The 25,881-nt window shown below is 33.8% G+C and overlaps 4 protein-coding genes and 1 pseudogene across 4 annotated transcripts; 3 read left to right on the top strand and 2 right to left on the bottom strand.

Annotated features, from left to right (window-relative positions):
- Nucleotides 1–1,129: 1,129 nt before the first annotated feature.
- On the top strand, nucleotides 1,130–2,402 carry LOC125585771. Its single transcript, XM_048755430.1, has 3 exons — nucleotides 1,130–1,186; nucleotides 1,284–2,264; nucleotides 2,331–2,402. The coding sequence occupies exons 1-3, from the start codon at nucleotides 1,130–1,132 to the stop codon at nucleotides 2,400–2,402; spliced, it is 1,110 nt and encodes a 369-aa protein (XP_048611387.1).
- Nucleotides 2,403–4,226: 1,824 nt separating this feature from the next.
- Nucleotides 4,227–5,021, bottom strand: LOC125585770. Its single transcript, XM_048755429.1, has one exon. The coding sequence runs from the start codon at nucleotides 5,019–5,021 to the stop codon at nucleotides 4,227–4,229; it is 795 nt and encodes a 264-aa protein (XP_048611386.1).
- Nucleotides 5,022–9,059: 4,038 nt separating this feature from the next.
- Nucleotides 9,060–10,922, top strand: LOC106451082 (annotated as a pseudogene).
- Nucleotides 10,923–19,724: 8,802 nt separating this feature from the next.
- LOC125585769 lies at nucleotides 19,725–20,519 on the bottom strand. The gene has a single exon (XM_048755428.1). The coding sequence runs from the start codon at nucleotides 20,517–20,519 to the stop codon at nucleotides 19,725–19,727; it is 795 nt and encodes a 264-aa protein (XP_048611385.1).
- A 3,185-nt stretch (nucleotides 20,520–23,704) lies between these two features.
- LOC106378467 (heavy metal-associated isoprenylated plant protein 5) lies at nucleotides 23,705–25,550 on the top strand. Its single transcript, XM_048754589.1, has 4 exons — nucleotides 23,705–23,858; nucleotides 23,983–24,432; nucleotides 24,605–24,683; nucleotides 24,791–25,550. The coding sequence occupies exons 1-4, from the start codon at nucleotides 23,850–23,852 to the stop codon at nucleotides 25,432–25,434; spliced, it is 1,182 nt and encodes a 393-aa protein (XP_048610546.1). The 5' UTR covers nucleotides 23,705–23,849; the 3' UTR covers nucleotides 25,435–25,550.
- Nucleotides 25,551–25,881: the final 331 nt, after the last annotated feature.

Below are 25,881 nucleotides of genomic sequence, written 5' to 3'. Positions count from 1 at the left end.
CATAACCCCCACTTGTGGTTGAAAGCAACACTGTGGAGAGGAATGGAGCTGAGAATGCTGACAGAGAGGAGCATGAACGTGTGCCTGGTGATGACTGTGAAGCTATTGTTGACGATTCTGATGATGAATTGGTAGAACAAGTTGAAGAGAATGATGTCGAAGAAGAAGCAGGAGGCATTCGAGTTGAAGAAGAAGCTTGTGAAGTGTTATCTACACACTGTGGAGTTGTCGCAGGGAATGATGGAGGAGACGATGATTATTAGAGCGGAGATGACGACTGTTGGAAAGAAGATAATATACCTGATCCTATATCATCTGATGAAGAGGATGCGCGAAGGGAAGCACGAGAGGATGAAGCATCAATCGATGAGGTTTTGGTATTGGGAAAGACATTTTCCTCTGTGGCTGAGTTCAAGTAAGCTCTTTGAGGTATTCGTTGAAAACAAGATATGACGTTAAGCTATACATTTCATCACAACTGAAGCTTGGTGCTGTTTGCTCGGACACTGAATATGATTGTCCTTGGAGGGTGTACTGTTCGTATGAAAAGAAGAAGCATAAGCTGCAAATAAAAGTGTATGTTAATGAACACACTTGTATAAGGTCTGGGTACTCGAAAATGTTGAAGAGTTCATCAATTGCGCAACTGTTTTCGGAAAGACTGAGGTTGAATCCAAAGCTTACAGCTATAGAAATTGGTGAAGAGATCAAACGGACTTACAACTTGATAGTAACCAATGAACAGTGTCGAAAAGCGAAGACAAAAATCACTAAGGAAAGGAGAGCAGGCCATGAAGCTCACTTTTCGCGAATATGGGATTATGAAGCCGAGCTTCGTAAGAAAAATTCAGGGACCACCACAGAGATAGTGACCATTCCAGGAGCAACACCAAGAATCAAACAAAGGTTTGATCGCTTCTATGTATGTTTTGAAGCACAAAGATCGGCTTGGAAGTCCACTTGTAGACCAATCATGGGTCTAGATGGAGCCTTTCTCAAATGGGATGTGAAGGGCCAATTGATTGCTGCTGTTGGAAGAGATGGAGATAATCGAATTGTGCCAATTGCTTAGGCTGTTGTGGAGATCGAAAATGATATCAATTGGGCATGGTTCGTCAATCGTCTAAAGATGGATTTGGAACTTGGTGATGGAAGCAACTTCACAATCATATCTGATAGGAAAAAGGTAAGAATTTATGTGTTGTTTCGTAGGGTTTGCTGCTTTACTTATTTTAAGACAGTTTTATATCAAAATAACAAGTGTTTTATGTGTTGTTTTGTAGGGTTTGTTGAAAGCTGTTCATCTAGAGCTCCCTAATGCAGAACATAGAATGTGTGCTAGACACATTCTTGGGAATTGGAAGAGAGATAGCCATGACCCGCAGCTAGAGAGATTATTCTGGAAAATAGCTCGCAGTTACACTTTAGGAGACTTTCGTGAGCAAATGAATGAGCTTCAGAGGTACAATCCTGTGGCGCATCAAAACCTTCAAGTCACCAACCCTCAGACTTGGTCGCGAGCTTTCTTTAAGGTTGGTTCATGTTGCAATGATAATCTGAACAACCTCAATGAATCTTTCAATAAAAAAATCCGTGAGGCTAGGCGAAAACCACTTCTCGAGCTGCTAGAGGAAATTAGGAGACAATGCATGGTTCACACAACAAAACGGTCTATAATTTCTAATAGGTTGAAGACTAGATTCACTAAACGAGCTCATGTTGCAATAGAATCTGCTATAGCTAAGGGTCAGGCTTGTATTAGATATATGGCTACAGGTAATGTCTTCGAAATTGATGACCATGGCTGCTATTATAGTGTTGATATGAATCTGAAAACTTGTGGTTGTGGGATGTGGCAACTAAATGGAATTCCATGTAATCATGCCGCTTGTGTGATCTCCGCAAAGAAGCAGAAAGCGGATGACTACGTTTCAGATTACTACACTACTATAAGATGGAGAAAGACTTATGAGCATAGTATAAGGCCTGTTGAAGGGATGAAGTTGTGGCCGACGTTGAACAGGCTACCTGTCTTGCCTCCACAAAATAGGTTAGGTAATAGAGGAAGGCCGAGTAATTATGCTAGAAAGAAAAGCGCCAATGAATCATCTTCACAGTCAACAAGTACGACTAGGCTAAGTCGTGATAAGCGCATTATGACTTGCTCAAACTGCATAGAAGAAGGACATACCAAAGTTAGTTGTTCAAATCCAAGGGTCGAACCCGAGCCTAAACGGCCACGAGGTCGGCCAAGGAAAGATCAGGTATGCTTGTGTTGTTCTTTTTATATCTTTACATCATATTGATATGCTATGTTTTTTTACAAGAAGGGGGGTCACAGCTTGGTTCACAAGGAGGATCACAGCTTGGTTCACAAGTTGGATCACAGCTTGGATAATTAAGATGATGGTTCCTTTGTTGTGTTTACTTTTGTTTTTGTGATTGGTTTTCAAGTCGTGAGTTACACTAAAACTTTGACGTTGTGTTTTAGTTTTTTGGATGTTGCTTGTGTTGTTCTTAAACGAGTCTGCCATGTGTTTTAAGAATTTTTTTGTTAATTAATGTGAACTTAAAATCCTTCTTTTTAAAATAACGATGGTTATCTTGTGAAGCACGTGAATTTTCTGTTTCTCTTATTCATGTATTTGTATTAGGAGAGAAATTGGTGTGCTTCATTTCATTATTGGCCGATAGAGACTCTTCCTATATATTGCATTCTATTTTTCCACTACATATGTGACGTGCTTTCAATCTTATTCAATCACAAGTTACAAAAAAGTGTCATAGGATTTAAAATTAGAAAGAAAAAAAACTGCAGACAATTTGTTTCAGGTAAAAACAGAGTAATGATAAAGAAACATAAACTTAGTGCAACTAGTAAAGAAACAAAACTGTTTTGTGCTTATGTTTTAACTTGGAAACTTGTTTTAATAAGAAAAACTTGAATTCTCACAAAGTCTTACAAGTGATAATAAAACCAACACAACAACACATAGATAGAAGAGATTAAGACAAGAGGTAGACAATGGCCAACACAGTGATAGAAGAGATTAATCCAAGACATATTTTCCACTTTCTCATCAGAATTTTGGTCCAAATAACCTCTTTTTTCAGCTCTTGAATCACCTCTTTCAAGCTTTCAATATCTAAACTCAGGTGGTACACTTCTTTCTCAATTGATGAAATCGACTAGGTTAGTGTTCTTACGGTTTCAATTTGGGGATTTAAGAGAAGAAATTCTAATTTTAAAACGACTACGTTTATGTCGACGTTAACAATAAACAGCCGCTTAACACTAATTAATGTTGACTAAACTCATATCTAAAAGGGGGCAGTCAACATAAGTTTGTTATTTATTTAGGTTAATGAAGAGTTCATGTATTTTTTGGCAAATTTGGATAAGTTCAGTATTTAAATGCTCATTTTCTCTTTTTGAATTTTATAAAGTTTTATGTTTATGGCATTGATTGAATCATTAGCCTTCTCTTCAATAATTCGTTAATGTATTAAAGAATTGTATAGCTCAGTTGTTACCTTACTAGACAACTAGGAAAAGACATGCGTCTTGCGCATGTTGAGTTTATTTGTATATATTATCAACAATTTTTTTTATGTATTTGATCATTTTATTTATACATATACAGTTTTTTTTTTTATTATATAATTTCTTTCCGATGGATCATATCAATTTTTATTAAAAATTATGGAACTAAACTACAATTAATATATCATGGGTTGATCGGATTGAAAATTAAACAAATTATGACATAAAAACATTATTTTTTCCACCGAACACATTCTTAAAAAAATGAACAGCACTGTTTCCACAGTTGAATTATTTTAAAATTTATCTTCCATATAGTTTTGAAAGGTTTCAGATCAACCATTGAATTGATATATATCTTTTTAATGATTTTAGTAGTATGCTTAAAAAAAACTTATGTTTTTGTAATTTAAAATCGTTTTAAAAATTCAAAAAACATATAAGAAAAAATCTAACATGTAAGAAAAACATAACATATAAGGTTTCTTCATCTTTGTAATGCTTTTAGTCGCATGTTTTTTTTTTTTTTTTTTTTTGCGAAATATGTGAATTTCATAAATAATATGAGACAGCGTTTGTAAATTTACAAAAAGGTTAGTACGAAGAAGAATCAACCAAGGCAAAAATCATTAAAAACAAGGTTGAAACTCCAAAAGAAGCTAATAGGAAGCTTAGGAATCAGCTACTCAAAACGAAGCCAGTGTTGCATAAGAGGATGGAAATGTTTACGTCTTCTATTGCCTAGGATAGCGTCCCTTATAAATGTGTCAATCTGCTTGAATATTACCGCTGAAGTGGTAGTAATACCGTCATGGAGTCTTCGGTTGCGTTCTGTCCACAACGCATACACAACAGCTTGTCCCACAAGCCTTTTAAGCAGGAGTGGGCAAGATGAATCTCTGTGGGAAAGCCAATGCATAAAAGAAGTCCAAGTATGGAAAAGAAAGGACCTGTAACCTAGCCTTTGAAGGGCTATTTTCCAGATGCTTTCACTGATCTCACAGCGAAGAAGCAAGTGATCTCTAGACTCCTGGACCATGTCGCATAGGCAGCAAGAATCATAGATCAAGATACCCCAACTAGCAAGCCTTTGCCTTGTTGGTAGTCTATCAAGGTGAGCAATCCAAAAGTTAAAAGAGTGTCTCGGGACAGACCCTTTAAACCAAATGTTAGACGTCCACTCCTGTTTTCTTGCTCTATTTCTGATTTCATCCCATGTCCTGGCAATAGAGAAGGAAGTACTCTCATGGTCATTAACGACCCAAACATACTTGTCTTTCACATGCGAGGTTGCAGGGAGATGAAAAGTAGTTAGAGCAATCTGTAGTTCTTCTGCTGCCTGAGAACGAGCACCTCTGAAATTCCAACCAATAGGAGTGCAAGCGTCAGCAACAGTTGTATTTAGAGGAAGTTGAAGCTCAGATGGACCTGTGGGACCGAAAGCATTAATCAAAGGACCAAGCACTTTTAGTCGCATGTTGCAGGTCGCAGGTCGCACGACACGTAAACGAACAGCGCCTAGAAAGCGAGAGACGAGCATTATTTTGTACCGTAATAAGTGTACTCGAATTCATGTTAAGCTTAGTTAACCATTTCCAACATTTAAATTCTTATAAAAGAACTGTGGCAATCGTATTTGACCCACATTGAGATGTTGAAGCTTAAACTCCATGTTACAAAACACCAACAGGGGATTCAAATACAAACATAATATCACGTTTGATATTGTTAATCGTTAACTTTATGAAGTAGAAAAGTTTATGTAGTAGTCGAAGAAAAAAAGAAGTTATCAATCAAACTCTATATCTAATTATGTGCCCACCTCAGAGATTACGTCATTTTTTGGATCTTATGAAAAATTCAACAAAACACAATAAAACCTGATGTTGACAAAATGGACCCGATCGAGAAGGAGGAACGGAACGGAACGGAACTACGCAACTCTTTGAGACATTTTTTTCACCATTTCTCATCTTGTTCTTTTTACAGTTGTTCCAGTTGAAACAATCATATTAACTTACTTTTTAGGTTTGCTCGCAGAATTCAAAAAGTTAATATGGCTGTTCCTCGTGTCTTTGTCTATATTAGCTGCCCACGTTTTTTTTTTAAATTGTATATGTAGTTCTTAGCTTCTTCTTTTTTTTTTGACTAAAAGCTTTCTATGTAGTTCTTAGCTGCTTCCATCATTCTATGGAGGTAAGATACAAATCCAAGTGATTTAATTAAAATCAATAATTGCTCTGCGATGGACCAAACTAATTATTTTGTAAGAATTAAAACATTAATTATATATGATATTAGTGGTGTACGAATTGAGTAAAGTAGTGTATACGTATTGGGCAGGTGAAATGAATTAATATCTCCTTATATGAAAACAAAACGTGGAGATTACATTCTTAATAATACTGATATATATATATATATATATATATATATATATATATATATATATATATATATATATATATGATTTTTTCGTTGAAATGTGCATATAAAGAGATATCAATTCATGCGCATTCTTGTTTAGTAAAAAAATAATAATGCATGCACATTCTTTTTGGTAATTTACAAATATATGCATGTTACACACACATATCTAGAATTCTTTATGTACTAGTACCAAGTATACAAATAGGTCAAACTACTAGACAAATTACAACCATGTGCGATTGTTTGTTTCTTCTTCTGTTGTAAAATATAAATCTGATATTGAGTTAAATGAGCCTATTCCAAAATATCACTCATATATTTTAAGCATCACATATATATTAGAAAAAGTAGCAAAAATATTAAAGAAATGAAATGAATTTACAGTATACGATTATGTTATTATATAAGTAACGTAAACGTTTGAAGTGGTAAAAGTATTTGATTTTCTGTAAATTTTACAAACTAATGTGCAAAGGATATTATATGTACATTCTAAAATAACTGTATATATTTTGAAAAATTAAAAATACCTCAAAATTGAATGTGTGGCTAGTTAAAATTTATAATAACAGAAAACATAAAAAGAGAGGTTCCACCAACTTCACTTAGAATAAGACAAGACAAAACAATTTGAAGAATCGATCACTGGAGTACCATCTTTAAAGTATGCTAATGATGAAGAAAACAAAAACATATTGCTTTAATTTAGCCTTTATGCAACGTAAATTTGGTTCAATAATTCGTTTATGAATTGCAACTCTCTAAATTATCGTTTTTATATTAGATTAATTTAGATAGTTTCTACTGTAGATATATTTTGATGATATATCATATAAAAAAATGTATTGCTCGTATAACTACTCCTCTCTTGTTTCCACATGAATTATAATATGTTTATGCTATTGGTGAACTTGTTTTTATGATTTGAATATATTAGTATAATTTAACTGTTAACAAAATAACAAAATGACCGCGATACTTCAGACGGCTAGAAACAGCATATACATTGCTTCTGTGATTAGTTCGCATTTAAGACCGTAATTTCGAAACTGAAGTTTGTTTCTTAAGGTAGTTTGCAAATTTGTGTAACATTGGTTGACTGTGTATATATATTTTTACCTTGTACTATTGATTCAGATTCAGCTAATCTAGACTCTAGTCATGTAGTAGTCAAAGCTGAGAAATGACACCCTTTTTGTTTCCAAAAGCACTAGAGGACATGACTAATTAATTAATATTTCGTGAAACCTAAATTTGTTTTTTTCTCTCTGATTAGTTAATGTCTCTTCAGAGACTAGGTGCCTTGGTGTCTATGCGACCGAAGGTTGTTTTCTCTTTTAATTAGGTTTGGGGGTTGGAGACCGCGACTTCTCTCTCTTCTCTGAGATGAGGTGAAGCTTTCGTCGGAGCTCTAGCGACGGTTTCGATTCTCTTTCTTTGAGCTGTTGTTTCTGGGAAGCCTTGCTTTTTAAGTAGGCTTCGCCGGCTCTGTTTCCGGGAGAAGGTGACTCCCTTAGCATCTTTCTCGCCGGCTCTTCCCCGCGTCGTACGATCTCCGATTGATCTCTTATCTGGACGGATAATTTGGGATTGATTGGAAGATGATCTTGATGAAAGGCTTGCTTTGTGGCAAAGGTTATGGGTTTGGATGAGATCTCGGCTTATGCGATTGATTCTCTCTAAACGGGGTTGGTGTGTTGCTGATAAAGCCCAAAACGTTCAATACAGTCATTGGATGTGGGCTCTGTCGGTGTTTGTGGCTGAGTGCCCGGTGATTCTGATGGCCGATTTGCTTTGCTTGGATCGATGGTGAAGTTTGGAATCGGAAACGTTGGTGAAGAATCGTGTTCCCGATTTGGCTTCGGTGATAACACGGTCACGGTGGATTACGGTGAATTGTCGGAGAGTATCGCCGGCGTTGATTTCTTGGATCGATGAAAGCGTGAAGGAATTGGCGACACGTTGTTCCTCGTAGCCGAGATATAAACACGTGCCCTGTCATTCTGTTTGTTTTGCCGCTTGGCGTCTTACGAGATATTTTGATGGGCTTCTAGGGCTGCTCTGGTTTGTTGGGCCTCTTTATTAGGGGTTTATGTGTTTGTTTTTGTTGTATGGGCTTCTGCCTTTTAATAAAAATATTCAGACGGAAAAAAAAAAAAGGTGCCTTGGTGTCTCTAGTGTTTGAGTATCTGATATTTGATATTTTTTTGAAAAAAAAATAAAATTGAATATCCAAATTAGATTATATTTTTAAAATAAAATAATAAAAATACATAAAAATAGTTACAAAAAATAAATTAATTAATATTGTTAAGTCTTCAGCAAAATACTAAATCCTATACCCTAAATCCTATACCCTAAATCCTATACCCTATACCCTAAACGTTAAACCTTAAACTTTGGATAAACTCTAAACCGTTGGAAAATCTTAAACCCTAAATCATACATTGAACCCTAAATTCTAATCACTAAACCCTAAACCCTAATCACTAAACCCTAAACCTTTGGGTAAACTCTAAACCCTTGGATAAATCATAAATTTTAGGGTTTAATTTTAAATATTTTTGATTTAGAGTTTATGATTTATCCAATGGTTCAGGGTTTATCCAATGGTTTAGGGTTTAATGATTAGGGTTTAGGGTTTTGTGTTATTTAGATTTAGTTTTTAATGTATGATTTAGGGTTTAAAATTTTCTAATGGTTTATGGTTTATCCAAAATTTAAGGTTTATAATTTAGGGTTTATAATTTAGGGTTTGGAGTTTAAGATTTAGGGTATAGGATTTAGTATTTTGGTAACGGTTTAACAATATTTATTTATTAATTTTTTGTAACTATTTTTATGTATTTTTATTGTTTTATTTTAAAAATATAATCTTAATTGAAAATTTAATTTTGTTTTCTTTTTAAAAAATATCAAATATCAAATACTCAAACACTATTGATAGGTGAATCTCTTGATTCACACAAGAATTTCTCGTCTCGTACCATCACTTGTGTTGAACCGGTGTCAAACGCCCACTCTCGCTGACCTCACCCATAAACAAATACACACATTTATATCAGATATATACATGAAACCTTATAATATTCAGCAAATTTAACTATCAAATAATATTATAACAACCTCCACGCACACACCAAACCCCCTCTTCTCTATATATACACATTTGCTTCCACTGCTTCTCGTTCAAACATTACATAATCCTTTGATTAGTATTAAAAAGTATATCTTTATATCTTCAACCAAGAATGGGAGAGGTCAGTGGCTTTCTATCTCTTTTGCTTGATTTTGAATTTTTGTTATCCTAACTTTATTGATGTGTTAAGCCTTTCTTCAAAAAAAAAAAACTTTATTGATGTGTTTATAATTATGTGCATGTAGAAACAAGAAGGTGCCAAGGTTGCACAAGATGAGAAGAAAGCATCCGCCTTAGTCTCTTCTGAGACGACCGATAACAAGCCAAAGTGTGGGGGAGGAGATTCTGTGGCAGCCCCGGCGGCGGTGGTTGCCTCTGCCTTTGTTTACAAAGTGGATATGCACTGCGAAGGCTGCGCGAAGAAGATCAAGCGGATGGTGAAGCACTTCGCCGGAGTGAAAGATGTGACGATGGATATGGGTGGGAACAAGCTCATGGTGGTCGGGAAGATCGATCCGATGAAACTCCAGGAGAAGTTGGAGGAAAGAATGAAGAGAAAGGTGGTACTGGCCAACCCACCGCCACCATCACCGCCGAAAGTAGACGCATCTACCGCCACCAGTGGAGAGAAGAAAGCCGATGGTGTAGATAAGGCGGCTGCTCCTGGTCCTCCACCCCCGGCCGCTCCTAAAGAGGTATATAGATTTAATTGAATAAGGACAATAGACAGACTATGCAAGCAACTTAAAAAGTGTTTTCGTTTTTCAAGAAAAAAACTTAAAAAGTGTTTTACAATAGCTAAAACGTAAAACCACTCTAACACTTTGTCTATGTAACTGATCGAGCTTTAAATTGTTTACGTTCAGAGCTCGGTTGCTTTGAAGATCAGACTTCACTGCGAAGGATGTATTCAGAAAATCAAGAAAATAATATTGAAAATTAAAGGTAATTATTACTAAACAAATGAAAGTTTATTTACTTTTATTCTTAGCCAAGTTAAAGCCAAAAGCAATTTAATTATGCTCATAAATTAATAATATTAATTTGAACAGGCGTCCAAACGGCGGCTATTGATGCAGCCAAAGACACGGTGACTGTGAAAGGCACTATGGATGTTAAAGAACTTGTGCCTCTACTAGCTAAAAAGCTAAAACGAACCGTGGAGCCTCTTCTTCCGGCTAAAAAAGACGATGGTGCCGCCCCTCCCGCCGCCAAGAAAGAAGTCCCAGCCGCTGGAGCTAACGAAGCAAAGAAGGAAGGAGGTGAAGTCGTAGAGAAGAAGCAAGAGGGTGGCGATAATAAGAAAGAAGCCGGAGAGAAAAAGAAGAGGCTGGAGATGGCGGAGAGAAGAAGAAAGAGGCTGTAGAGGGCGGAGATAAGAAGAAAGAGGCCGGAGACGGTGAGAAGAAGGAAGGTGGCGGCGTAGGAGGAGGAGTTGCGCCGGTGGCAATGGTGAATAAAATGGATTATTATGGATACTCATATCCGACGGCTCCAATGTATTGGCAAGAAGGACACGTGTACGGACAGAGTTATTCGATTGAAGGTCAGACTTATCCGATGGGAGGTCAGACTTATCCAGGTTCAGGATACAATTACTCGAGTGAAAGTTATGTGCCGTACTCGTATCAAAACATGAACACGCCTCCTGGAATGTTCAGCGACGAGAACCCTAATGGCTGCTCTGTTATGTAAACATGCGCTTGAATTGTAGATACTTTTAAGGGTCGAACTCGAAACCTAAAATGTGGAACATTCACAAATGGGTAGCTTTAGATAAATTTTTGAAATTGAGATAATGTTTTTTTTTTTTGCGTATTAGTTCTTTTAAATATTTAACTAATTAGTTTATTTACTTTCTTTTCTTGTAGTGCAGCAAACAAATCCCCCTATACATTAAAATATAAGTCACTTTAGTAATTTTTGCTGAGGTGACACTCATATAGAGATTCTCAGGAAAAACGTTATAATTCTATTGGATGGTTTTTTTGAATTTTTCTTTTTCATTTATTTTAATCAATCGCTTATGTAGACAAGCCCAAAACTATTGTCGATTTCGTTAAGCTCATATATAGCTAGGAGATAATAATTATCGATTTAGTTTAGTCTTGGGTACCCGTTCGGGTTCGGGTCAGGTATTTCGGATTTTCGGGTATTTCGGTATAGAGGTGTAGAACTCGTTCGGGTATTTCTGTACTTCGGATCGGGTTCGGGTATTTTTAGTTCGGATTCGGTTATTTCGGATCTGGATCGGATATTTAGATTTTGAAAAAAAAATTAAAATTTTCATTTCTCAAGTTTCTTATATTTAAAAATATAACTTTCAGTTAACTAATTTTTTATTTTTAATAGATTGAATAGTTAATAGATTTGGACATGACATTTTAAAACTAAAAAGGCATTAATTTAGTTATTTTTTTTAAATTTCGGATGTAACTTTTTGTTAATTTTTTAAATAAAAAACTTGACATGCATTTTAAGTGAGTAGCAAATCATTTTTTTCGTAATTGTATGTATATCATATGAACTTAAAGTATGTGTAGTATCAATATAAATATTTTATATAAAATGAGAGATGTAAACTAGAATTATAAGGTTAATTATACATATGTTCGGTTATCTTCGGATATCCATTCGGATTCGGATATTATCTGTTCGGGTTCGGGTATCCAATCTCTCCTTATTCAATATCCATTCGGGTTCGGGTGCCACTTCGGATATCGGGTAAAGTGTCCACCCTTCCTAATTAGGTTGTTTGTTTTTAATAACTTACCTTTCTAATATGGATTACTTGCGCAAGTTAAAATCATTAAATATGCAAATCATTTATTCACAATATGGATTACTTGCGCAAGTTGAAATCATTAAATTTTATCGATTTAGTTTATCTTTGGGCAAGATTTAGAATTAAGACATATATTAAAAACTTTCCTTATTATTCAAACGGTAAACTTGCGCATGTTGATATCATATTTATTATATTGCTTACAAAATATTTTAATGTTTCTAATTAGGTTATTTGTTTTTAATAACTTACCTTTCTAATATGGATTACTTGCGCAAGTTAAAATCATATCATATGCAAATCATTTTTTGACAATACACATTTAATATCTTTCTTTAAACGATTTTATTATTTATTGTGCAAAATATTAAAATCATTAATATGAGAATAAATCGACTGTATATATATAGGAGACACCCAAGGTCTTAAAATACAAACATTCTCTTTTCATTCTTTAAAGTATTATTCACAAATCTCTCATCTCATACTATTAAGGTATTACGACAATGCTGCTTGTGTGCTAAGAAAAATGTGTTTAGACGCAAAGGCTCCTCATCTTTAGAACCCTGAACTCAACTCTTTGTGTCTTGTCTCCAAAAAGCATGTCTGGTCTATCTTTTCCATGTGTTGAATACTGGTAACGACAATATGATCTTCCTTTTTTTTTATATGTAGACCAGGTCGTGAGAGTGATAGTGATCCAGAAAACCTTGATTGAACATGCTGAGAAGCTTCGCCAAGTTAAAGCAGTTCTTGAAGAGGTTCTTTAGTACTTTCTCTCTCTTTGTTGAATATTCGCCATGCTTCGATTTATTATACATAAACTATAGAATTTTTCTTTTTCATTAATTTTTTTCACTACCCTCCGCGGATCCCCCTAAACGCCGTCGTATGTCATGAAGTTTTTTCTTTTTTTTTTTTCAAATCACGTATCAATTGAAGGGGGATATGGTTTCAAACCGATGAAGACAATTGAAGCGAGAACCAGACGAGGTGAAGTTTGTCGATACTCTCGGAATTTACAGTTTTTTTTGTTTCTCTGATTGGATTCGACTTTTAAGCTATAAGGCGAAGATTTTTTGGTTTTTCTGATTGGATTCGACTTTTAAGCTATGATACAAAGATTTTTGAATTTCACTGATTGGATTCGACATATGTTAAGCTATAAACTACGATCTGCTTATTAACATTTTGAATCTTTGTATCTAATTGACTGATTAACCTTCTTGCTGTTGAGTTTTTGATTCTCTTAAACTAGACCATTGCCACGACCAGAGATGTATTTCCCGTACTGTCTACTAATGGAACAAGAAGAGACAACTGACATTTACAACAATCGGTAATTCGACTTCAGTCTCTGAAGAAGGACTGTAAGATTATCTTCTCCTTAATAACTCAACAAGCATTTAGACAGTCCTCTCTTGAGATTTTCAAGTTTGGTTTTTGTTTCATTAGCACGATTTTGAGCTTCACATTACTAATTTCGATAGTCTGTTGCATCACTAATTGCAGCAAGATTTAGAGCTTCACATTACTAATTTAGTCAGTCGGTTTCATTCCTTGCGGTTTCCGGTCTGTTGGTTTTCGGATTTTCAAGTTTGGTCTTCTTAATTATGAGAAAAAAATGTGAATAGCCTATTTAGAAAAACCCAAATACATTGTCGATAGATGTTAAGCCCATATATTTATTCGATTTAGGGATAATAATTAGATAACTTGCGCAAGATTGTTAACTAATTTGCATATTAATAACTTTCCTTATTATTCGAATCAATTGCTTGCGCCGATTGTTATCATATTTATTACATTACTTGCGCAAGTTAAAATCATATCATATGCAAATCAATTTATGACAATACACAATTAATATCTTTCTTTAAACGATTTCAATCGTTATTAGGGGTCATTAATATGATAAATAAATCGGCTTAATATATATATGAGAAACCCGAATGCTTAAAATAAACATTCAGCTCTTACAAGAACAATGGCAATGGTGCGAGCCAAAAAAAAATATTGTTTCTTATGTGAGAGAATTAAAACCCCGTAAAGATACGTCGCGTATTGAAGTTAGGATTGTTCGCTTGTGGAGAAACTATAACAAAGAATCATGAAACACCATTGAAATGGTGGTTGTTGATAAAGAAATAAGTATACATCACACAAAATGCATTTTTTTAGAAGCATCGTTTATATACTTATTTTGCGTTTATAAAACTCTTATAATTTTGTGACCAGGGGATAGGAATTCATGCTTCAGTTGGTGAAGTGTTTGTGTTGAATATACAGGAAGGATCAAAGGATCTATGTATATAATACATAAATGTGACCAGGGACAAGTAATACTATCTTATATCATTTTTTTGTTGAATATACTATCTTATAAGTAAGCTAGCATTATGCATTTTTTATTTAATTCATGAGGTCATTTTCTCACAGCAGAAAACCTTTTGGAATGGCGCAGGGAGGAAATTTCTCAGGGATATACATGAAGGTTCAACTGAAGCCGCTGAAGTGGGATGGTGAAGGCGAAGAAGAAAGACCTGTAGAGGCCCTTATGATTCTTAAATACGGCGGTGTTCTAACTCACGCTGCTAGAAAATAGGTGTTTACATACTCTACCATTTAATTTGTCATTGTTATATATATATATATAAATATATGTTTCCAAATATGGAAGAATTGTTTAACTTATTGATGTTTGCTTCATCTGCATGCAGGCAGAAGAGCTTGGTAGATTCTTCCGATACAATATGTATCCAGGTAAGGCCCCCTGATCTGTTACTTTTATTTTGGAGTATTTAACCGATGAAATGGCCTTAAATTACATGTTTTTTTCAGGTGAAAGGACTGGTTTGCTTCGTCTCCATAGTACATACCGTCATGCCTTAAAATTTACAGCTCTGAGGAAGGACGTGTTCAGGTACGTACACCTTTTACATTGATACTACTAAAGATAATTAAGCATATGTGTTGAAAAAAAAAACGTTTGAACTGGTTTGCATAGTTGACCAGATGTCTGCAGATGTTTCAAAGCAGTCAAACAACCTAGAAAATTAATAATCGAACCAGCTACCTTTTTTTATTAGACCGGATATTAGTTCCACCAATAATCGTGGTCAACTTACCAACATGGTGCATATATGTCAAATGGACAAATCTACGTTTAAGTAACCCAACCTGTAAGGGATTTAGATTTTTTTTTGTGAATCTCGTGGACTGATCTATCGCAGATTGGGGTTCATAGGTGAAGTTTCAAGAAATGTTATAATTTGATTGGTCGATTGTTTTTAATTTTTATTTATTTAATTTAGATCTAAAAATTTAAGATAAGTCTAAAATCATTTAACATCACTTGCCATATAATCGAACAAATATTACAAATAACAATTTATGCAAACTAATTCTCGAAATTATAGAAAGATTAATATGTTTTAGTTATTACTTTTAATATTTATAAACTATAAAATACAATGAACAAATTTTATATAAGATAATTATAATAGTTTTATACTCTACTTGATGAATTGTGTTCGAATATAATTATATAATACTATTTTAAATATTACAAATCCAAAAATGTTATTAATATTATTTTTTAATTATTTATCGTTGTTTAAAGAATAAATCTATCATAATTTAAAAATAATTTATAAAATGCTTACAAAATGCAAGGCAAAGTTGCACTTTCAAGAGTTAAGTCGAGATCTGGACTAAAAATCCTAATAACTGGTAAAGAAGGGAAGCCGAAGACAAAAACATTGAATGTTGGTACAAACAAAAATTTTCAGAATATTCCGTAGTCACGGTACGTAATTTTAATCTACTTTTTTTCAAATACAAATTTTAAAATATATAAACTGTTGCATTATTTTTTTTTTTTTTGTATTTACCAGATGAGTTGTGATAAGTTAGGAGACCGATGACGGTATGTCAATTTAATATTATTTCATGTTCAATAAAATTTAGAATTTATAAATCTATCAAATAATGTTAACCGTCAAATTGCTTACAAAATTTATTTAATTTTTTACACGTTTCTAATTGAATTTGCTTTCTTTATCGAGAAATGTACTTCATAATTATATTATTTATGGATAATATTTTGATTTTTTTATATTTTCTTTTAATATGTCTACATAAATGTTTGTTATTATTTATGGAAAAATAATATTATTCACCTAAATAAAGAATTACGACACATATACAATACAATTCTAATTAATGATAATATAAAATATGTTACTTCTAAAACTATACAGTATTTATTCCATTTTTTTAATGAAAGTATCTTCTTAAACACACAAAATATTTTATGACGTTGCAATTATATATACACACAATATCTGCTTCTTCATACTGATGTTACTGTGTTCCTCTCTCGTCGATCTCAAATATTGACTACCAGTTTTTTTCCATGACTGATGAATTCTCCCAAAGACGTTGGTACTTTGTTGTAAAATCTGTTACTTCTAAAAACTATATAATATTTATTCCATATTTTAATTTTCTTATGCCCGCACAGGATGCGGACCGGTCACCTAGTAACTAATAAAACGTAATGTGATTAAAAAAAACAAATAAAAACGTAATGATGTGGAATATAATAGTAAAATTTGTTCGATAAGGATTATTTTTGTTATATCTCGATCATTGTTCTTGACGTTTCAAGACGGATTCTGTGGAGTTTTTTCTGAATGAAAAATAGATCTTAGGAAATTTTTGTTGATTGAATAATTTTAAAAAGATAAATTCAATGATTATATTTGTACGAAATCTTGAAAAGATGAACACCAATTAATGATTTTATTTTGTTGGAAAGCTAACCAAAGCCTATTTCTCGATCAACCATGATTATTATGATCTCCATGGTAATTATGCTTTACCTTTATATAAGTAAGTTATCTTTATTTTGGATTCAGAAAACGGACATTTAAATACTAAACTTACTCAAATTTGCCAAAACATAGATGAACTCTTCATTAACCTAAATAAATACAAAACTTATGTGACTGACCCCTTTTAGATATGAGTTTAGTCAAATTAATAACGTTAAGCGCCGTTAGGTAACGACGAAATAATCGTTTTCATCTCTTCTCCCTCTTATCTCCTTCTTGGTCGCGAGCTTTCTTTAAGGTGTGGTTCATGTTGCAATGATAATCTGAACAACCTCAATGAATCTTTCAATAAAAAAATCCGTGAGGCTAGGCGAAAACCACTTCTCGAGCTGCTAGAGGAAATTAGGAGACAATGCATGGTTCACACAACAAAACGGTCTATAATTTCTAATAGGTTGAAGACTAGATTCACTAAACGAGCTCATGTTGCAATAGAATCTGCTATAGCTAAGGGTCAGGCTTGTATTAGATATATGGCTACAGGTAATGTCTTCGAAATTGATGACCATGGCTGCTATTATAGTGTTGATATGAATCTGAAAACTTGTGGTTGTGGGATGTGGCAACTAAATGGAATTCCATGTAATCATGCCGCTTGTGTGATCTCCGCAAAGAAGCAGAAAGCGGATGACTACGTTTCAGATTACTACACTACTATAAGATGGAGAAAGACTTATGAGCATAGTATAAGGCCTGTTGAAGGGATGAAGTTGTGGCCGACGTTGAACAGGCTACCTGTCTTGCCTCCACAAAATAGGTTAGGTAATAGAGGAAGGCCGAGTAATTATGCTAGAAAGAAAAGCGCCAATGAATCATCTTCACAGTCAACAAGTACGACTAGGCTAAGTCGTGATAAGCGCATTATGACTTGCTCAAACTGCATAGAAGAAGGACATACCAAAGTTAGTTGTTCAAATCCAAGGGTCGAACCCGAGCCTAAACGGCCACGAGGTCGGCCAAGGAAAGATCAGGTATGCTTGTGTTGTTCTTTTTATATCTTTACATCATATTGATATGCTATGTTTTTTTACAAGAAGGGGGGTCACAGCTTGGTTCACAAGGAGGATCACAGCTTGGTTCACAAGTTGGATCACAGCTTGGATAATTAAGATGATGGTTCCTTTGTTGTGTTTACTTTTGTTTTGTGATTGGTTTTCAAGTCGTGAGTTACACTAAAACTTTGACGTTGTGTTTTAGTTTTTTGGATGTTGCTTGTGTTGTTCTTAAACGAGTCTGCCATGTGTTTTAAGAATTTTTTTGTTAATTAATGTGAACTTAAAATCCTTCTTTTTAAAATAACGATGGTTATCTTGTGAAGCACGTGAATTTTCTGTTTCTCTTATTCATGTATTTGTATTAGGAGAGAAATTGGTGTGCTTCATTTCATTATTGGCCGATAGAGACTCTTCCTATATATTGCATTCTATTTTTCCACTACATATGTGACGTGCTTTCAATCTTATTCAATCACAAGTTACAAAAAAGTGTCATAGGATTTAAAATTAGAAAGAAAAAAAACTGCAGACAGTTTGTTTCAGGTAAAAACAGAGTAATGATAAAGAAACATAAACTTAGTGCAACTAGTAAAGAAACAAAACTGTTTTGTGCTTATGTTTTAACTTGGAAACTTGTTTTAATAAGAAAAACTTGAATTCTCACAAAGTCTTACAAGTGATAATAAAACCAACACAACAACACATAGATAGAAGAGATTAAGACAAGAGGTAGACAATGGCCAACACAGTGATAGAAGAGATTAATCCAAGACATATTTTCCACTTTCTCATCAGAATTTTGGTCCAAATAACCTCTTCTTTCAGCTCTTGAATCACCTCTTTCAAGCTTTCAATATCTAAGCTCAGGTGGTACACTTCTTTCTCAATTGATGAAATCGACTAGGTTAGTGTTCTTACGGTTTCAATTTGGGGATTTAAGAGAAGAAATTCTAATTTTAAAACGACTACGTTTATGTCGACGTTAACAATAAACAGCCGCTTAACACTAATTAATGTTGACTAAACTCATATCTAAAAGGGGGCAGTCAACATAAGTTTGTTATTTATTTAGGTTAATGAAGAGTTCATGTATTTTTTGGCAAATTTGGATAAGTTCAGTATTTAAATGCTCATTTTCTCTTTTTGAATTTTTTATGTTTATGGCATTGATTGAATCATTAGCCTTCTCTTCAATAATTCGTTAATGTATTAAAGAATTGTATAGCTCAGTTGTTACCTTACTAGACAACTAGGAAAAGACATGCGTCTTGCGCATGTTGAGTTTATTTGTATATATTATCAACAATTTTGTTTATGTATTTGATCATTTTATTTATACATATACAGTTTTTTTTTGTTATTATATAATTTCTTTCCGATGGATCATATCAATTTTTATTAAAAATTATGGAACTAAACTACAATTAATATATCATGGGTTGATCGGATTGAAAATTAAACAAATTATGACATAAAAACATTATTTTTTCCACCGAACACATTCTTAAAAAAATGAACAGCACTGTTTCCACAGTTGAATTATTTTAAAATTTATCTTCCATATAGTTTTGAAAGGTTTCAGATCAACCATTGAATTGATATATATCTTTTTAATGATTTTAGTAGTATGCTTAAAAAAAAATTATGTTTTTGTAATTTAAAATCGTTTTAAAAATTCAAAAAACATATAAGAAAAAATCTAACATGTAAGAAAAACATAACATATAAGGTTTCCTCATCTTTGTAATGCTTTTAGTCGCATGTTTTTTTTTTTTTTTTTTTTTTTTGCGAAATATGTGAATTTCATAAATAATATGAGACAGCGTTTGTAAATTTACAAAAAGGTTAGTACGAAGAAGAATCAACCAAGGCAAAAATCATTAAAAACAAGGTTGAAACTCCAAAAGAAGCTAATAGGAAGCTTAGGAATCAGCTACTCAAAACGAAGCCAGTGTTGCATAAGAGGATGGAAATGTTTACGTCTTCTATTGCCTAGGATAGCGTCCCTTATAAATGTGTCAATCTGCTTGAATATTACCGCTGAAGTGGTAGTAATACCGTCATGGAGTCTTCGGTTGCGTTCTGTCCACAACGCATACACAACAGCTTGTCCCACAAGCCTTTTAAGCAGGAGTGGGCAAGATGAATCTCTGTGGGAAAGCCAATGCATAAAAGAAGTCCAAGTATGGAAAAGAAAGGACCTGTAACCTAGCCTTTGAAGGGCTATTTTCCAGATGCTTTCACTGATCTCACAGCGAAGAAGCAAGTGATCTCTAGACTCCTGGACCATGTCGCATAGGCAGCAAGAATCATAGATCAAGATACCCCAACTAGCAAGCCTTTGCCTTGTTGGTAGTCTATCAAGGTGAGCAATCCAAAAGTTAAAAGAGTGTCTCGGGACAGACCCTTTAAACCAAATGTTAGACGTCCACTCCTGTTTTCTTGCTCTATTTCTGATTTCATCCCATGTCCTGGCAATAGAGAAGGAAGTACTCTCATGGTCATTAACGACCCAAACATACTTGTCTTTCACATGCGAGGTTGCAGGGAGATGAAAAGTAGTTAGAGCAATCTGTAGTTCTTCTGCTGCCTGAGAACGAGCACCTCTGAAATTCCAACCAATAGGAGTGCAAGCGTCAGCAACAGTTGTATTTAGAGGAAGTTGAAGCTCAGATGGACCTGTGGGACCGAAAGCATTAATCAAAGGACCAAGCACTTTTAGTCGCATGTTGCAGGTCGCAGGTCGCACGACACGTAAACGAACAGCGCCTAGAAAGCGAGAGACGAGCATTATTTTGTACCGTAATAAGTGTACTCGAATTCATGTTAAGCTTAGTTAACCATTTCCAACATTTAAATTCTTATAAAAGAACTGTGGCAATCGTATTTGACCCACATTGAGATGTTGAAGCTTAAACTCCATGTTACAAAACACCAACAGGGGATTCAAATACAAACATAATATCACGTTTGATATTGTTAATCGTTAACTTTATGAAGTAGAAAAGTTTATGTAGTAGTCGAAGAAAAGAAGAAGTTATCAATCAAACTCTATATCTAATTATGTGCCCACCTCAGAGATTACGTCATTTTTTGGATCTTATGAAAAATTCAACAAAACACAATAAAACCTGATGTTGACAAAATGGACCCGATCGAGAAGGAGGAACGGAACGGAACGGAACTACGCAACTCTTTGAGACATTTTTTTCACCATTTCTCATCTTGTTCTTTTTACAGTTGTTCCAGTTGAAACAATCATATTAACTTACTTTTTAGGTTTGCTCGCAGAATTCAAAAAGTTAATATGGCTGTTCCTCGTGTCTTTGTCTATATTAGCTGCCCACGTTTTTTTTTTTAAATTGTATATGTAGTTCTTAGCTTCTTCTTTTTTTTTTGACTAAAAGCTTTCTATGTAGTTCTTAGCTGCTTCCATCATTCTATGGAGGTAAGATACAAATCCAAGTGATTTAATTAAAATCAATAATTGCTCTGCGATGGACCAAACTAATTATTTTGTAAGAATTAAAACATTAATTATATATGATATTAGTGGTGTACGAATTGAGTAAAGTAGTGTATACGTATTGGGCAGGTGAAATGAATTAATATCTCCTTATATGAAAACAAAACGTGGAGATTACATTCTTAATAATACTGATATATATATATATATATATATATATATATATATATATATATATATATATATATATATGATTTTTTCGTTGAAATGTGCATATAAAGAGATATCAATTCATGCGCATTCTTGTTTAGTAAAAAAATAATAATGCATGCACATTCTTTTTGGTAATTTACAAATATATGCATGTTACACACACATATCTAGAATTCTTTATGTACTAGTACCAAGTATACAAATAGGTCAAACTACTAGACAAATTACAACCATGTGCGATTGTTTGTTTCTTCTTCTGTTGTAAAATATAAATCTGATATTGAGTTAAATGAGCCTATTCCAAAATATCACTCATATATTTTAAGCATCACATATATATTAGAAAAAGTAGCAAAAATATTAAAGAAATGAAATGAATTTACAGTATACGATTATGTTATTATATAAGTAACGTAAACGTTTGAAGTGGTAAAAGTATTTGATTTTCTGTAAATTTTACAAACTAATGTGCAAAGGATATTATATGTACATTCTAAAATAACTGTATATATTTTGAAAAATTAAAAATACCTCAAAAATTGAATGTGTGGCTAGTTAAAATTTATAATAACAGAAAACATAAAAAGAGAGGTTCCACCAACTTCACTTAGAATAAGACAAGACAAAACAATTTGAAGAATCGATCACTGGAGTACCATCTTTAAAGTATGCTAATGATGAAGAAAACAAAAACATATTGCTTTAATTTAGCCTTTATGCAACGTAAATTTGGTTCAATAATTCGTTTATGAATTGCAACTCTCTAAATTATCGTTTTTATATTAGATTAATTTAGATAGTTTCTACTGTAGATATATTTTGATGATATATCATATAAAAAAATGTATTGCTCGTATAACTACTCCTCTCTTGTTTCCACATGAATTATAATATGTTTATGCTATTGGTGAACTTGTTTTTATGATTTGAATATATTAGTATAATTTAACTGTTAACAAAATAACAAAATGACCGCGATACTTCAGACGGCTAGAAACAGCATATACATTGCTTCTGTGATTAGTTCGCATTTAAGACCGTAATTTCGAAACTGAAGTTTGTTTCTTAAGGTAGTTTGCAAATTTGTGTAACATTGGTTGACTGTGTATATATATTTTTACCTTGTACTATTGATTCAGATTCAGCTAATCTAGACTCTAGTCATGTAGTAGTCAAAGCTGAGAAATGACACCCTTTTTGTTTCCAAAAGCACTAGAGGACATGACTAATTAATTAATATTTCGTGAAACCTAAATTTGTTTTTTTCTCTCTGATTAGTTAATGTCTCTTCAGAGACTAGGTGCCTTGGTGTCTCTAGTGTTTGAGTATCTATGATATTTGATATCTTTTTGAAAAAAAAAATAAAATTGAATATCCAAATTAGATTATATTTTTAAAATAAAATAATAAAAATACATAAAAATAGTTACAAAAAATAAATTAATTAATATTGTTAAGTCTTCAGCAAAATACTAAATCCTATACCCTAAATCCTATACCCTATACCCTAAACGTTAAACCTTAAACTTTGGATAAACTCTAAACCGTTGGAAAATCTTAAACCCTAAATCATACATTGAACCCTAAATTCTAATCACTAAACCCTAAACCCTAATCACTAAACCCTAAACCTTTGGGTAAACTCTAAACCCTTGGATAAATCATAAATTTTAGGGTTTAATTTTAAATATTTTTGATTTAGAGTTTATGATTTATCCAATGGTTCAGGGTTTATCCAATGGTTTAGGGTTTAATGATTAGGGTTTAGGGTTTTGTGTTATTTAGATTTAGTTTTTAATGTATGATTTAGGGTTTAAAATTTTCTAATGGTTTATGGTTTATCCAAAATTTAAGGTTTATAATTTAGGGTTTATAATTTAGGGTTTGGAGTTTAAGATTTAGGGTATAGGATTTAGTATTTTGGTAACGGTTTAACAATATTTATTTATTAATTTTTTGTAACTATTTTTATGTATTTTTATTGTTTTATTTTAAAAATATAATCTTAATTGAAAATTTAATTTTGTTTTCTTTTAAAAAATATCAAATATCAAATACTCAAACACTATTGATAGGTGAATCTCTTGATTCACACAAGAATTTCTCGTCTCGTACCATCACTTGTGTTGAACCGGTGTCAAACGCCCACTCTCGCTGACCTCACCCATAAACAAATACACACATTTATATCAGATATATACATGAAACCTTATAATATTCAGCAAATTTAACTATCAAATAATATTATAACAACCTCCACGCACACACCAAACCCCCTCTTCTCTATATATACACATTTGCTTCCACTGCTTCTCGTTCAAACATTACATAATCCTTTGATTAGTATTAAAAAGTATATCTTTATATCTTCAACCAAGAATGGGAGAGGTCAGTGGCTTTCTATCTCTTTTGCTTGATTTTGAATTTTTGTTATCCTAACTTTATTGATGTGTTAAGCCTTTCTTCAAAAAAAAAAAACTTTATTGATGTGTTTATAATTATGTGCATGTAGAAACAAGAAGGTGCCAAGGTTGCACAAGATGAGAAGAAAGCATCCGCCTTAGTCTCTTCTGAGACGACCGATAACAAGCCAAAGTGTGGGGGAGGAGATTCTGTGGCAGCCCCGGCGGCGGTGGTTGCCTCTGCCTTTGTTTACAAAGTGGATATGCACTGCGAAGGCTGCGCGAAGAAGATCAAGCGGATGGTGAAGCACTTCGCCGGAGTGAAAGATGTGACGATGGATATGGGTGGGAACAAGCTCATGGTGGTCGGGAAGATCGATCCGATGAAACTCCAGGAGAAGTTGGAGGAAAGAATGAAGAGAAAGGTGGTACTGGCCAACCCACCGCCACCATCACCGCCGAAAGTAGACGCATCTACCGCCACCAGTGGAGAGAAGAAAGCCGATGGTGTAGATAAGGCGGCTGCTCCTGCTCCTCCACCCCCGGCCGCTCCTAAAGAGGTATATAGATTTAATTGAATAAGGACAATAGACAGACTATGCAAGCAACTTAAAAAGTGTTTTCGTTTTTCAAGAAAAAAAACTTAAAAAGTGTTTTACAATAGCTAAAACGTAAAACCACTCTAACACTTTGTCTATGTAACTGATCGAGCTTTAAATTGTTTACGTTCAGAGCTCGGTTGCTTTGAAGATCAGACTTCACTGCGAAGGATGTATTCAGAAAATCAAGAAAATAATATTGAAAATTAAAGGTAATTATTACTAAACAAATGAAAGTTTATTTACTTTTATTCTTAGCCAAGTTAAAGCCAAAAGCAATTTAATTATGCTCATAAATTAATAATATTAATTTGAACAGGCGTCCAAACGGTGGCTATTGATGCAGCCAAAGACACGGTGACTGTGAAAGGCACTATGGATGTTAAAGAACTTGTGCCTCTACTAGCTAAAAAGCTAAAACGAACCGTGGAGCCTCTTCTTCCGGCTAAAAAAGACGATGGTGCCGCCCCTCCCGCCGCCAAGAAAGAAGTCCCAGCCGCTGGAGCTAACGAAGCAAAGAAGGAAGGAGGTGAAGTCGTAGAGAAGAAGCAAGAGGGTGGCGATAATAAGAAAGAAGCCGGAGAGAAAAAGAAAGAGGCTGGAGATGGCGGAGAGAAGAAGAAAGAGGCTGTAGAGGGCGGAGATAAGAAGAAAGAGGCCGGAGACGGTGAGAAGAAGGAAGGTGGCGGCGTAGGAGGAGGAGTAGGGCCGGTGGCAATGGTGAATAAAATGGATTATTATGAATACTCATTTCCGACGGCTCCAATGTATTGGCAAGAAGGACACGTGTACGGACAGAGTTATTCGATTGAAGGTCAGACTTATCCGATGGGAGGTCAGAGTTATCCAGGTTTAGGATACAATTACTCGACTGAAAGTTATGTGCCGTACTCGTATCAAAACATGAACACGCCTCCTGGAATGTTCAGCGACGAGAACCCTAATGGCTGCTCTGTTATGTAAACATGCGCTTGAATTGTAGATACTTTTAAGGGTCGAACTCGAAACCTAAAATGTGGAACATTCACAAATGGGTAGCTTTAGACAAATTTTTGAAATTGAGATAACATTGTTTTTTTTGTTTTGCGTATTAGTTCTTTTAAATATTTAACTAATTAGTTTTTTACTTTCTTTTCTTGTAGTGCACCAAACAAATAACAAATAAAAACGTAATGTGATTAAAAAAAAACAAATAAAAACGTAAATGATGTGGAATATAATAGTAAAATTTTGTTCGATAAGGATTATTTTTGTTATATCTCGATCATTGTTCTTGACGTTTCAAGACGGATTCTGTGGATGTTTTTTTCTGAATGAAAAATAAGATCATTAGGAAAACTTTTGGTTGATTGATATAATGTTAAAAAGATAAATTCAAATGATTATATTTGTACGAAATCTTGAAAAGAA

The sequence above is a fragment of the Brassica napus genome, chromosome C4, assembly GCF_020379485.1.
Source record: "Brassica napus cultivar Da-Ae chromosome C4, Da-Ae, whole genome shotgun sequence".
In the NCBI taxonomy this organism is placed as follows: Eukaryota; Viridiplantae; Streptophyta; class Magnoliopsida; order Brassicales; family Brassicaceae; genus Brassica; species Brassica napus.
This window is presented reverse-complemented; position numbering and strand designations above follow the sequence as displayed.

What these genes read in the sequence shown, in the direction of transcription:
- LOC125585771 (XM_048755430.1), top strand. Translation starts at nt 1,130, where the DNA reads ATGGATTTGGAACTTGGTGATGGAAGCAACTTCACAATCATATCTGAT. An exon ending in TCATATCTGATAGGAAAAAG is followed by an intron (nt 1,187 to 1,283) that starts GTAAGAATTTAT and finishes GTTGTTTTGTAG; the next exon opens with GGTTTGTTGAAAGCTGTTCA. An exon ending in GTCGGCCAAGGAAAGATCAG is followed by an intron (nt 2,265 to 2,330) that starts GTATGCTTGTGT and finishes TTTTACAAGAAG; the next exon opens with GGGGGTCACAGCTTGGTTCA.
- LOC125585770 (XM_048755429.1), bottom strand. Translation starts at nt 5,021, where the DNA reads ATGCGACTAAAAGTGCTTGGTCCTTTGATTAATGCTTTCGGTCCCACA.
- LOC125585769 (XM_048755428.1), bottom strand. Translation starts at nt 20,519, where the DNA reads ATGCGACTAAAAGTGCTTGGTCCTTTGATTAATGCTTTCGGTCCCACA.
- LOC106378467 (XM_048754589.1), top strand. An exon ending in CCCCGGCCGCTCCTAAAGAG is followed by an intron (nt 24,433 to 24,604) that starts GTATATAGATTT and finishes GTTTACGTTCAG; the next exon opens with AGCTCGGTTGCTTTGAAGAT. An exon ending in AATAATATTGAAAATTAAAG is followed by an intron (nt 24,684 to 24,790) that starts GTAATTATTACT and finishes TAATTTGAACAG; the next exon opens with GCGTCCAAACGGTGGCTATT.